Consider the following 14897-nt stretch of genomic DNA (forward strand, 5'->3'; position numbering starts at 1 on the left):
GTCAGTCACTCACCATTTCCCCCTATCTACTCCCCCTAGGCCTAGGTAAGCACCAATCTACTTTCACCAATGCCTATTTTAATGTTTTAATATATGGCTATAGATATTTGCTGTGATATTTTAGCCCAACTATATTAAATAATATTTAGTATTTAGATAACTTTTTTCTTCCAATGAGCTAAAAATATTCTGCCAATTATAAGACAGCAACTCTCTTTGTACTGCTGATAGACAAGTGAGTTGCTATTATTGCATTTATTGAATCTTTTTCTCTTGTACAGATGGATCTCGATTTATGATGGGGTACTGTCCTGATAAACTCATGATAAGTTGAAAATATCCTAAGTCGAAAATGCATTTAATACACCTAACCTACCAAATATCATAGCTTAGCCTCGCTACCTTGAATGTGCTTAGAACACTTACATTAACCTACAGTTGGGCAAAATCATCTAACACGATGCCTATTTTTACTATAAAGTGTTGACTATTTCATGTAATTTATTGAATACTGCACTGAAAGTGAAAAAACAGACTGGTTGTACAGATACTTGAAGTATGGATTCTACTGAACGTGTATCTTTTTCACACCATTGGGAAGTTGAACCATCATAAGTCAGGGACAGTCTGTATGTGTGACTATAGTCAAAAGATTCTACAAGTGGTTGTGAATGGGGTGTTCAAGCAAAACCTAATTCATTTACGAGGGTACTCTTAAAAGTTCATGGAAAGATTAGTATTATCTTTCAATTCTGTTTTTCCAAGAACTTTTGGAAGTGCCTTTATATTCATTCATCAAATATTTGCTGAATGCCTACTATGTGTCAGGCACTGTTCTGGCACCCTGGGCTACATCGGTTGTATTAGTACATTTTGTGTTGCTATAACAGAAATACCTGAAACTGGGTAATTTATAAGGAAGAGAAGTTTACTTGGCTTACATTTCTGGGACAGCTGCATCTAACACGGGCCTCAGGCTACTTCTACTCATGGTGGAAAGTGGCAGGCAGCCGGCGGGTACAAGCAGATCACATGGCGAGAGGAAGCAAGAGACAGAGAGAAAATGCCAGGGTCCTTTAAACAATCAGCTCTCGCAGGAACCAATAGAGTGAGAACTCACTCATTACTCCCCACTTCCCCAAAGAGAGCATTAATCCATTCATGAGGGATCCGCCCCCATGACTCAATCAGTTTCCAACACTGCCACATTGGGGATCAAATTTCCACATGAGTTTTGGAGGGGACAACACATCCAGACTCCATCATTGGTGAACACATCCCACCAAGATACCCTCAGCAGGTCACTTCATCCTAAGCTGAGAGGTGTGTAGCCGGATAGGAGATGCCTGCATTTGGGGTCCATGAGTCATCTTTGTTCTACAATGAGGCAAAGAGCTGCCTCTCAGACAGGACATAGGAACTTGCAGGGAGTCCATGAAGAGCAGAATCTTGGTAACAGGAAAAGACACAAGCTCTCCCAGACCACGCAGAGGAGCTGATGCAGGTGGAAGGATCCAAGAAGGGTTGGGCAGCACACGAAGGCCACATCATGGCCCCCTCACTGGCCTATGAATGTGCAAACCAAACAGGATGGAAAGGCACAAGTCAAGGCTGGGGGTACGGGAGCCAAGATCCAGAGCAATAAAGACTTCTCACAGGGGCAGGAGTGAGGCCAGGCTGTTCTTTATGGGCAAGGCCAAGGACCACAGTGGCATGGCCAGGAACCAGGCAGCCATAGAGGCTGCATCCTGGAGCCAGAGGGAGCAGCCTGGAGTGCCAGATCCATAGATGTGCTTAGGAAAGAGTTCTGGAAATGACAGAGAAGCCCTCCAGGTCCAGCTATAGATAGGGTCAGCTGGATCTACCACAGGCTTAGAAAGTGGAGCAGCTGCACCCGTTATTTTACTAGTCAGGTTCATTTCAAGAAGTGCCCTGGCTGCCTCAGCTGATCTAGCATTGAATGTGCCCACCACAACCCCGGGTAGACCGGGTGGGGAAGAAGAGCACCGCCTAGCAGCAAGGCCTGGCAATGGCTGCCATCGGTCACCTTTCCACTCTTTGTTCCACCCTCGGACCCAGGGCAGCTGAGGGGGCGGGGGGAGTGAAACTTGGGACAGGAAGAGAGGCCACATCTATCACTGCCTAATCTTTCCTCATGCAATTTCCCTTCTCACCAACATTTCTCTCGCCTGTTAAAGTTTATACTTCCTTAAGGTTTCTGGAGAAGGTTTTTTCCTCGAAATCCAGTCCTACAAATAGTAAGAAAAAGACAAATAATCCAGAAGAAAAATGACCAGCCAAGCCACAGTAGAAGAATGTCCAACAAATATTTTTTAAAACATGTTGAACTTCACCAGGAATCAAATAAGTGCAAATTAAACAATAAAATGTCCTTTTTCACCAATTCATGTTAGAAATTGATAAAACACAGTTCAGGGGGAAAAAAAAGGGGTGAAATGATCCAGAATTTGCACCTACAGGAATATATCCCAAGGTAATTGTCAGCCAAGGGTGAAAAGAAGCATGAACACAGATGTTGATCAGAATAGAAAAATAAATGGAGATGATTTAATTGTCCACCATTAGAAGAATGGTTAGAGAAGTTACTAGACACCTATAAACATTTTGATGAATACGGGCGCTCACTGACAGGAGAAGATCGGCCTGTGGCAGACTGTTCAGTCAAAGAAGCAGGCTACAAAACAACATGGGTACCAGTTTCATTTCTGTAATTGTGTGTTGTACATGAAAACCTCTACATAGAAAAAGGGATACAACTCTGTATACCAAAATTGCACACACTAACTGCTGGATACAAGATAAAAGGTGATTGCTTACTATGCACAGTACATAATTTTTAAAAATGAACCTACTTTGAGTTTGTGTCAAATAATTGAAACAAAGACAAAAGGAGTCAAAAATTGAGTACAGATAGATCCACTTCTAAGAGAAATTGATATTTTTCCGTGACCTCTTATGTCTTCCTCTCCATGAAGCTTGGTTCTTTCCTTCAGCTGGTTGTTACATGGCCCTCTTCCCCCAGAAGGGGCTGTGTGTCTCTTTACAGAATCTCTCATTTCCCTCCTCCCTTATAAAACCTTGCTTCAGAGAAATTGTCCAATAAATAATGAATGCTGAAGTGTATTTGATTCTCTCACAGAGTAATTAAGGATAACCTATTGTGTACCTCTAGAAATGACTGAAAGCTAATGCTATTTGCATCAATACCATGTTAATGCAGTTTAAGCAAATTGCTAAAATGTTAAGTGACATTTCTGTTGAAAGACTACTTTAACCTCCCCATGAGCAGCACAGTGGAGGAGAATTATTTTAAGAATAATGAAGTATAAAGAAATACAGCACTTTAGTAAAAAATACTTACTTTGACAATTGTGAAATACAAGGGTTATTATTACCTGGAATTTTCAGTCTGTGTTTTGAGTTAAATCCTTTTTTTCCCCCCATTTCAATGCCTCCTCCAAGGCAGGTTCAGACCAACCAAGGACAAAGCTTTACCTTGGTTCTGACTTTAGTAGTGTCTTGCTAGGTCAATCATGGAAAGAATGAGAACATTTCAATTAAAATTCATGCTCTGACCAGTCAAATGTTGTTACAGATCTCTGGTCCACCACCACCTACACAAGCGGCCAAAACAGTCTGGGCGCCAATCCAGGTAAGAACTTGAACTCTTTTCCTAGCTACTGATGAAAGTTAAGCTTGTTTACAAGACGTTCATATTTCCAAATACTTGCCATTTGATTTAAATTTGGACAAATAGCATTAAACCAGTTAGGCCAACAAAAGATACCACTCAAGGGCCCAACTTGTAAGAAAACTTGCAACAAAAGTACGAAGTCATTAAATAAGCAAAGCCTTTACCCAATCTCCATTCCCTTGAGGCCATTTTGTAGAGGTTGTGATAGAAATTCCTAAAGATTCAGTAACTAGGATCTTATAAAACTGAAAAGGGATACTCCTGGGGATTATGCTTGAGGTTCTAGGGTGAAAGAGTGAGGGAAATTTTATCTTCTCCTAGGAAAGGGCACAGCTGACTTTGCTCAGGAACTTCTATAACCCTGAGGGATAGAAACTCACCCACAAATCGTGGCACCCCGGCCCGCCTCTCCTCACTTCTGTGTGCTCCTTAACGGTTGGTCCAAGAACTGGGAATGCAGCTAATTCTCTTCTCTGCAACAAAGATTCTCTTCTTTCCTCTGAGGCCTGCAGAGATTAGAAAGAAAAATCGAGCAAGGTTCGATGTTTTCCACAAACTTTGCTTGGGGCCTGCACCATGAGCTGATAGACTTGGCAGAAGGCTACCATTCCCTTTGAAGCCGTGGGCACTAGGATCAGAGGCCAGGACCTGCACTGGAGAGGCCTTCAGGTCTTCCTCCTGCTGCAGGATCCTTGTCTGCACTCCACATGGTAAAAGATTCCTAGAAATCGTAGGTTCTGTTTTGTTTTGTTTTGTTTTGTTTTGAAATGAGATCAGAGCAGGGGCTCCATGGGGGGCTGCCCTGGATAGAACTAGCAGCTTCCAGGAGCTTCACAATTGCCTCTTTGCCAATATACACTCTGTTGTCCTGGAGAAAGGAACTACACCGGCCTGGGCAAAGACTCCATGGCCATCTTAGGCCTCAGTGGGCCCACGGGACCATTCAGGAGTTCAAGCCACAGGGCATGCTCTCTCCTTGTCTCCTTGGCCAGGATTTCTGCCTCCTCTGCAACCCCCAAAAGTAAAGCCAACCACAGAGAATTTAGCTGACTTCCAAGGAAAATTTGAACTAGGGTCACTTTCATCAGGGGACAAAATAAGGGAAGAAAGCAATTTGCTAGTTGTATGTAAATCAGCTACCACGTGTAATCCCTTCAAGTATCCAAAGGCAGGCTTCTTTGGGAGCTGTCTTCCAGAAACCTATCGGAGCAGATGTCAGCCTGGGTAAGCTGCCCGCTGCTTACCAGGCCTGCTCCCTAGGAATTTGCTCTGTGGCACTTGCAAATGCAGACCTCCTCATACAGGCACTGCAGACCTGCAGCTCAACTCCAGGTCACTGGAGTTTGGGGGCATTCCAAATCATTTTAACCTCAAGAAAATGTCTCTGCTTCATCTGTTCTCACTGTGTCAAAGAAAAAATCTCTGTCAACTCAGATGCCCAAGGGCTCTCATTACTACATGTCCCCTTGAAAGAGTCCCCACCTAAGCACCATGTGCACTCACCCTGCCCATCCCTGGACTGGCCTCTGGGATAAAGCACAAATACCCACACACTCCACATGAATCAGACTATGGAGGGTGCTTGGCAATCATCTCCATCTCTTATCTCTTACTGCCTGACAACCTAAAGAGAGAGAGCCCCATGGCTTGGCCTCCTGAACAGTCCCGTGGGCTCATGGAGGACTAAGATGGCCTTGGAGTCCTTGTCCTGGCCAGTGTCCTGATTCCTTATTTCAAGGTTTGTTTCAAGGCTGTATTCTGCTGAGTGTCTTTGGCCCATTGCCTTTGTCTAACCTCATCATCCTGTACTTCTGCAGCTCTGAGTCTATTTCTTCTCTATTCCGCCTCATGCTCTCGATAATTACATTGTTTTCTTGACCCACACAGATGTTCTTAGCTCCCTTTTAACCCTCAAATCCTCCCCATTTCTGCTGCTTCTCTCCTCCTCACCATCAGCCCTGCAACTTTGCGCTGAGCACCTCAGACCCTCCCACGAAACTCTCAAGATGTCCTTCCTTGGAGGACTCTCCCAGCAGGAAGGTGCTCAGAGCTAGACTAGTCATGAAACCCCATAATGGCTCCTGCAGGGACAGGAAGCCATCTGCACGTCTGAGTGAAGGCAGGTGAGAACACTCAGTGTTCTTAGATAGCCTTCAACCAGTTCTCACCTCGTACACAGTCTTCTGTATCAGGCGTGTCGCCCACTTCCTCAGCTATAAAATCATTGGATCATGGAATTGGAAAGAATTGTATAAAGTGCAGCTGGTCCAATTTCCTAAAAACGAATCACTTATGCAGTGTCAGACAGAGGCTTTTCCCCTACATGGGCTAACTTCACGTGGTTGGGAATTTCCCAGCCTCTGCATTTGGAGCACAGCTTTGTCAGACATAACTATCTAGAGCTTCAGCCCATCACTCCTAATTTAAACCAGTGGTTCCCGAAGTGGGGTCTGAGGACCCTGATTTCAGGGATTCTACGAGGTCCTCCCATCCCTAACTACGTGTCTGCATGAGGACAGATTATCTTTATATACTTCAACAAAAACAACATATCACAACAGATTGCAGGAGCTGATGTCAGATTCCAGCTGTCTTCTATTATGACAGACTGATGAAATTTGCTGCTCTTATCACTGAACTCTTGTTTCAGAAAACAATTATTTTTCATTAAAAATTGACATTATGTTAAAATATAATAGCCCTATTATTTTTTTAAATGAGTTAATAGTTAAAAAAAATTGCTAGTTAATGTTATGTTTCAAATGAAAGAATGCACAGTTTGAGTTTCTAAATGATAAAAAGTAATAGCTATAACCCACACAAGCAGAAACTATTCAGGGTCTTCAATAATTTTTAAGAACATAAAGAGGCTGAGACTCTTTGAGAGTCTCTCAAATTTGAGACCTTTCAAATATAAGAAACTAGACTTCATGTCCTCTCTTACATCTCATCTTTTCCAGGACAGATTTCTCCAGTCCCTCCAACAGGTCCTTACGTAACTTGGCAGTACACCCAGTCTGTTAATGATTCATAGAACAGGCACCCAGAGCAAAACCAATGCCACAAGGCTTGTGTGCCAGGGAATCACCTCTCTCATCCTAAAGACTCTGACTCCACTAAAACATCCCAAGTTCTATTTGGGGGAAGCTCTGTCTCACCGTTGGCTCATCTTCTACTGAGCTGGCACTAACTAAAGTGCCCAGGTTTTTTTTCTCTTGTACTTTTATAGAGGAAACAGGTCACCTCAATCCTCTCTATGTACAATTGAGTTTTGGAATATCCCACATATCTCTATTAAATCCTCCCTCAGTTTAGTCTGTTACAACATTCCTGAATCTTAATTCTGTCATCTAACGTGTTAACTATCCTTCCAATCTCTGTGTCATCTGCAAGATTGATAAACATGCCCTATCATTCCAGTCACTGATAAAAATACATCACATGGGATGGAATCCTGTGAGCCCCAATAAACACCTCTTCTGTGTTTAGATTGAACCATTAGCAGACACAGACAGCTACCTATGGACCTAACAATGTTGTCATCGGGCTCGATATTTCATTCCCTCCTCCACAGGACACCAGATTTATGACCCAGGAGTGACTGCTGCAACCCCCTCCCACATGCCTTCTGCCTACAAAATGCAACTTCACTGCCCCCCCCCCACCTTTAAGCCACCATTCTCACTGTAAGGGAACTGTAATTTAATTTTTAAAAATATTTTTGCACATCCTGTATATCAGACACTGTACTATGCGTTAGAACTGCAAAGACGAATCAAATATTTTCAGATTCTAGGATTCTGCTGCTGGACCTTCTGCCTTCACAGGTCCCACACTCTCCCCCTCCGGGGTCATCAGCCCTGCCCCTGCCTCCTGCACAGCAGGCCCCCAATGCAAGTCCCCTCCACTCCTACCAGGGTGCTCTCAGTCAGGGCAGGCTGCTCCCGCTGTATTCCCAGGGGAAGGTGGGGGTGTAGGGTTCCTGATAATTCAAGTTAGAACCAGGTGACTTTTCCTTAGAAACATCCTTGTGCTGGTTGGCTTCATGGCGCCATGAGTTCTGCTTGAGTCCCCTAAGCTTCACTGACCTGGAAACCTAACCTGTGGAGTTAATGTTATTTCTATGAGAAAAGGTGCCAGGTTCCAAACAAATATCCCACATTGAGCCTTGGAGGTTTACCCACTTATAAACCTGGGACTGTCAATGCTTCCCCAGTGCAATGGCTCATGGCCAGGACCTCAGACTGTACTCAGCCTTCTCTGAAAGTCCCCATGCGATGGGCTGCTGGCACAGCTGTCTCAGTGCTTCCCATTTCATACAGCAAGAGGAAGCCCTCTGGGGGACATGTGCAGCCCCTGGGACATGAAGCCAGGTGAAGGGAAGGAAAGCCCTGAGATTCCCCTAGCTCCAGAGGCCTGCTGCCTTTCAGACTGCCACTCCCTCCTGAAAACTGCATGCCAGGGGAGTCACTGGGGAGAAACCAGGGAGCCGAAGGGCCACCTGGGCTTATTTCCCGCAAAACTTTAGAGCCAGCCCCAAGGGCTGTGTATCGCAGCTCCCGCTTGGGTTCCGTGCTGGTGACTTGCAGATGTACAGGGGAACGGAAGGAGCTGTAACCAGTACAAAGTTCATTGCTGGGGTCTTAGGAACAGGGATGGTTCCAGGCCCTTTTGAAGACTTAGCTATATTAGGGTGAGTTACAGGTGGCTGTGCCAGGCCTGGCTCTTCAGTGGCCTAATTGAGTGCCCTGAGACTCTGAAGTGACAGTGACTCCTCCTCACGTGTAGTCCCTGGAGCCTTCCTGCCTGGGCTTAAAGTTCACCTCTGCCACTCCCCGTACATCAGTTCCTTCACCTGAAAAACAGGGTCCGACTTGTTCCTCACTCACAGGGTTATTATGACTCCATTACTGGTAAAGTGCTTAGTCAGTGCCTGACACTGAGCAAGCTAATAAATGTTAATGGCTTCTACATTTTTACCATGGAAATCATTCAGAAGCAACACTTCTCTTAGACCTGACTGTTTCAAGAGGACCAAGCAAGGATTGTCACAAAAATAACTCCCTGCTTTCTAAGAGTGACTTATACTTTCCAGGGTGGTTTTATACACATTTACTTCCTCTGAGTCTCCTCCAGGTGAGGCAGGCAGGACAGGGCTTATGACCTCAGATTTTCACAGGAGAAAACTGTAGATGAACCTTAGAGAAGGGAGGTGAGACCCCAGGCCACCAGCTAGTGTTTGGTAGGAACAGGATGGGTCTTCTGACTTCTTTTTTCCCCATATCACCCCATTCCTCCTTGAAGCCAGGACACAAATGTTCTCACAATTTACTTCTCGTTACTACCAAGTCCAAAAAACACCAAGTCTCAGCTGTTCAAATATTTTTCAGCCTTTAGCTTTTGGATGAATGTAGTTTGGTTCAAACTTGTCCCCCAAATAATTAAAGTGTCATTAATAGAAGGACAGGCATCCAGGAAAGGAGGAAGAGGCTTGGAAATCCCTGATGCCAGGGTACTCTTTATTTCCTGCTGAAGAAACAGAGCACGCAGCATTCTAATCTTCATGACATTCGAAAGTGCTTGGACAAAAACTGAGAAGCCACCAGCATGTTTTGGGGGGAAAGAGCAAAGTGCTTGTCTTCACCAGTAGGTGGCGATAGAGTAATAAGGCTAATGAAGCAGAATGTTTAAACATAAATCATAAATATTTTGAAAGTGGAAACCATCTCACCCAATCTGCTGTTATTTAAAAAGAAATTAAGGCTCACAGAGGGTACAAGACTTGTTCAAGGTCACACACTGGTTAATGGCTGAGCTAGATTAAACTCAGTTCTCACCATTAAACCAGAATGTGCAAGAGCACAGATTGCTTTTCAAAATTGCCTGGCATCTTAATCACATAAAGAAAAATACCACTTATTTTCAGTGTGTTAATAATTCCAGCTGGGAGCCAAGCTGATAGCCTTTAAGAAATAAAACAGTTGGTCATGCTGTCAACCTTCTGAGCTAAGAGAGGGACAGAGAGGGACAGAGGGATGTGGAAGAGAGGGAGAGAGAAAAGTAAACAGTCATTTTTGTGTCCTTATGAGGCTTCCTAACGTGTTTGTGCTGCCTCTGAGCCCCTCACAGCATGATTCCCCAAAACAGATCAGGGATTATGAGTAAGACTCTCCCCTCCTCACCTCCTCTTCCACTTTATCAGCACCAGTTTGGGGTGAAGGGTGTTAAATGTCTTACTGCACATAGAATCCAGGTGCCACTTTGCTTCACTCTGCTCAAGGCACACCATGAGAAGTGGAACCTCAGCAAATGGGTGGATTGCCTGCTCCCTGAAGAGTCCACATTTGTTCTAAATAGTTCCAAGGAAGAGAATTCAAACACACAGGTGGGACAAATGTTCCTAGAATGGTACTAGGCACATATTGAGTGCTTAATAAATGTGGATGGATGGATAGATAGGTGGATGGAGAAAGATTTAGGGCAAAAGATTTCAGATAGAAGTGAAATTTTTTTCCCACAGTCTCAATAGTTCAAGAAGAAATGCACTACTTTGGTTGACTATGTAATGAGTTCCCTGTCCCTGGAGGTATTCAAGCACCAGCCAGTCACTCAGTTGGCAGGAATGTTGTACAGGCAGTTTGGGAAGTGGTTTGGACTGTATGAAGTTTCAGATCATTTTTGAATCTAGGATTCTTATTATTCCATGATTCTTGGTGCACAGTGAAAGAAAGTAACAGGCAAAGATGTTTATGCCTCTGTCTTTAAGAGATTTAGATGTGACAATCACACCAAATTCAGGTTGCTTCCTCCAAAATTCTGGTCCCATGCTTCTTTACTGAACTTTCTGCCACAACTGGGAAACCTTCCCATCCTGGCAGTTCCCTTGAGAACTTCCACTAGTTTGGTTTAAGTAACAAGTTTGTTTCTTTTTAATTTTGAAAATCAGGAGAAATGGACTTGTGGAGACCCGGATCGGTCCTTTTAGATGCAGGTAATTATACAGCTCAACCTCCTGGCCACGACTACATCAAGATGCATAAGATTACAAACTGGGAGAGTCTGTAATCCAGCTGGTGGCACAAGAGGCTGAGCTCAGCTGGAGCCGCCTCTGCACAGGATTCCACCTCTAACATTAGGGTCCTGCAAAGGGCACTTTTTAGCTTCCCTAGAGAGGCCTGGGGTAAGACTCAACACTGGATAACAAAATGGGGAAAGGAAACGTGAAGAGAAAAAGCCAGAAGGGAGTTAATTCTCCAGGCCCAAAATGGGTTGAGACCCTCACTCCGTCGGGCAGCACACTTCGACTTCCTCTCTTTCCCCTTCCTTCTTTACAAAACGGTGTTCGGGTTTTCCCTTCACACGACTGGGTCGTGTTCGCTGTTCACAGCATTAAATGCTTGAAACTCCAACAAACAAGGCCTCCCAGCTCTTGGTACGAGGGAAGACTTTACTGTTGGGGGAGACCGAGGTACTCGGCCTGTGGACTTGCACTGTCCCCTACCTCCCACGTGGGGCCTTGGGGCGTTGCCCTGAGAGGCCCCTGGCTGAGAAATACTGTTAGACACCCAAAGTGAATCTTTAACATGATGTGAGGAAGTGGGATGAGCTAGCTGACCTCACGTGAAGATGAAAGAATGTTCTCTGCAAACTGGAAAAAAATAACAAGGCAGTAGAAAACTCGCTGCAGCCAAGAGCAAGCGGACACCCCCGAACGTCCCTCCAGTGCCCAGAACTCCGGAACTTCCGGGCGTCCTCAAAACCGGAGACTCACTTCCTGTCCTGCGAGTTGGTTCTGCCTGAGAAAGCCGTTGTCTGACCAGGTCTAAAACGATTCGCATTTATTGTCTGTATTTTCTTAAACGGTATATTTGTGACCTTGGCTCCCGGGTACATGGCTCTTTAGAACTACCGGCCCTGTTGCAGTCTCACCTACACTGTCACAGCGGGGGAAGCCGTGCATTTCAGACCCTCTTAGCTGAGCTGCTTTTCTACAGTCAGCTCTCACTGGATGTCCTCCTTGTTTGTGTCTTACTCATCTTTATCCATTGCGTCAATCACCGAATGTTGACAGAGGACCTACATGTGATGGGCACAGTGAAGGCTTATATGAGGAGTGAGACACATAGCTTGTCCTTAAAATTTTTCTAATTTTACTGAGGGATAATTTCCACTGGCAAAGTGTTTAATGCTTTTAGATAAAGAAACTAAGGCTCAGATAGAATAAGTTAACGGGAGAAGAACGCAAGTCTCCTGATTTCAAATACCCCATGAGCACTTAGCAGAATCAGTAAATATTGATTTATTCTTATTTTCCCAGGATGGGGTGGTGTGGAGGAGATGACAGTAAGCCAAGCCCCAAGCTGGGTGTGAATATCCATTATGTCCCCTTCCCTGGGTTAAGGCCAGATGCTTCCTGTGCTTGTAAGTCACCAAAAGTTTTACTGCTTTTTCCAGGATTTGTTCCAAAAGAAGAATTAAGCACACAGTCTTTGGAGCCAGTATCCCAGGGAGATCCAAGTAAGTTAATTGACAACTAGAAACCTATGGTGGCTTTGACATCTGATCTGCTCTCTCTCCTCTCCACCCACTCACTCCCACTCAAACCCGCTTCTCTCCTATCATGGATCTGTTTATCTCCTCTCTTCTGTCACTTTGTTCTAAGAGGAAAGGGAAGCTTTTGAAGGATTTCAACTGTCTGTGTATGTGAGGGAGAGAGGATCAGAGTTTTTAAACATCACTATGGCAACAGGGTGAAGAATGGGATGGAACAGGGGAGACAAGGATGGATGAAAGGAGACAGGCAGGTCAGCGGGGGCAGTGATCTAGTGGGGATGATGGTAGCCAGAGCTCACAGTGGGGAGTGCAAATGGCCAGATTCAAGAGATATAGAGAAGGACAAACCTATAGGGTTGGAGGTGGAGATGTGAGAGAGGGAGCAGTTAAAGATGATTTGAGCTGCTGGGTGAATGGTACTGCAGTGAGGAACACTGGGGATGAAGCAAGTTGGGGACAGGGAGACTGTTTATGTCCATCATCTGCTGTGGGACATTTGGTCTAGCACAGAGATGGCTACCCAGACTGACATTCAGAAGGAACAGCTCAGTCAGAATTTGGAGTTTGAAGACGATGAGCTATCATTTGAAACAGGGGCTATGAGAACAGAAAATGTGACCTAGGGACATAGAATAGAGTAAGAAGAAACAGAGGACTTAAACCTGAAGAACCACAGGTTTAAATGGAGGAGAAGCCACCTGAGGATATCAGAAAGGAAGGACGAGAGAGAGAGGAAAAGAAGAATGGTGTAGTGTCCTTCAAGGTATGAAAAGAAAGCACTTGCAAATCCCCCTAGAAAGTCACCACAAGTCAGCCACCAGTGGCCTGAGAATCTCAATTTGGCAGCATATGAGAATCACCTGAAGACATTTCTTAAATTAAAGATGCTACTTCCTGCCTCATACCTACTGTATCAGACTCTCTCTAGACCTTGCTCCTCAAAGTGTGGTCTGAGGACTAGCAGCATCAGCATCACGTGGGAGCTTGTTAGAAATGCAGAGTCTCAGGCCCCACCCCAGACCTACAGATTCTATAAGTGATACCTACAGGTGATTCTTTTTCACGTTAACCCTTGAGAAGCACTGCCCACAGTGATTCCCAGGCATCTCTATTTGCAGAAGCTGCATAAGCAGCTCTGATATGTACACGATTCTAATATGCATCCAGGGTTGACCTGATGTATTGGACAACAACACAAGCATTAATCTATAAAAAAAAATTAATCTATAAAAATATATTAATCTATACCATGTTGAAAACCAAAGCAATTAAGACAATTGGTAGATTGATTCCCATAGCCACTATTTCTTACTTTTTCTTCTTCATCCTCCCGCCTCTGTCCTCCTCTGTGACTGTAATAAATCTCTCATGAGGAACATTTTATAACCCAATTCTACCCATTAGTATTGATGTTGTCATCTTCAGATGAGTATGTTTTCATCTCAATATGGGAAAGCCACCAGGTCTCAGTAAGCAAATGCCCTGAACTGGAACCAGTCATTTAATGCATTTTGGGAAAGGGGGAGCAAAAGTGACCCCAATATCAGCCATCAGGTTAGCGACTAAAAAGAACTAAGCAGAGAAACATCTTATCTTCTTAAATCCCACCTATGAAATGAACGCATCAATCCTGAACACAGTTCAAGATGTAGGAAATAAGGAGGGAAAAATGTGAGGAACCAAAATAGATGCTACAAAATCCATGTACTTTATTCATTTAAAAAGAAAATCCCCTTTGGTCCTTCCTCTAATGAACAGTTACTCAAAAAAATATTTTATTTTAAAAGGCATATTGAACTAATCTGCTGACATCTGGAAGGAAAACCTCACCTCAGGAGTACTTCTCAAACTTTACTGTGCACAGGAATCACCTGGGGATCTTGTTAAAAAATGCAGATCTGATTCTATAGGTTTGGATGGAGCCTGAGAGTCGGGATTTCTAGCAAACCGTGGGTGCTGGTGGGTGGCAAGCCCTAAAGAACACCACTGCCACCTGCTGGCAACAATTCACATTGCAAGCCCAGACCCAGGAAAAAAATGATCTGGCCTGTTTGGGAACAACATGACAAGCCCTATAGCAGCAGTTCGGCTTCCCTTCTGCTTTATCCCAGGTTTTAGTGGTATCGTTAAACTCCACTTCTGGATTTTATTTGCTTCTTCCAATCTTCATCTCATGGGTCATGCTTGGGTATAGGCAGTCTAGGGACAGCAAAGGACAGGGGAAGCCAACTGAACAGGAAAAATTGGTAGGCACTGAACGTCAGGCAGACAGGAGGTAAAAGCTTTGGGGATCTGCTAATGAGCTGAGGCACAAACCAGCGCCCTGGTTCTAGGCAAAGTCAGCCAGACCCATAGAGGTGCTTGTCATCTCCTACTTTTTCTCTGGTTGGTTGCCATGCACCACTGCAGGATAGTAATGCACATTCTCAGGACTTTTCTCCTTAAGCTGACAATTCTGCAGTATCATTCATCAATAAATATTTCTCATCAGTTCTTCTACTTAAAACTTTGTCAACTTGTGTCCATTCATTGCTTCCATTAAAAAAACAGAAAAGCAGCAGCAGCCCCCACCCCCACCCCCACGCCACCTATGGAGCTTTTCCTGGAGAATAGGAAGGTTCCAGTCCCA

General features: G+C 44.4%; 1 protein-coding gene across 1 annotated transcript in view; it reads left to right on the forward strand.

The window, feature by feature from the left end:
• VIT (vitrin) overlaps positions 1–14897 on the forward strand; it is a 101239-nt gene that overhangs the window by 63209 nt on the left and 23133 nt on the right. Inside the window, exons 8-10 of the mRNA XM_063078526.1 lie at positions 3617–3673; positions 10662–10706; positions 12170–12232. Of these exons, the coding sequence (XP_062934596.1) occupies positions 3617–3673; positions 10662–10706; positions 12170–12232 (165 nt within the window). The remainder of the gene's footprint in view (positions 1–3616; positions 3674–10661; positions 10707–12169; positions 12233–14897) is intronic.

This window comes from Cynocephalus volans, chromosome 14 (assembly GCF_027409185.1).
Source record: "Cynocephalus volans isolate mCynVol1 chromosome 14, mCynVol1.pri, whole genome shotgun sequence".
Classification (NCBI taxonomy): domain Eukaryota; kingdom Metazoa; phylum Chordata; class Mammalia; order Dermoptera; family Cynocephalidae; genus Cynocephalus; species Cynocephalus volans.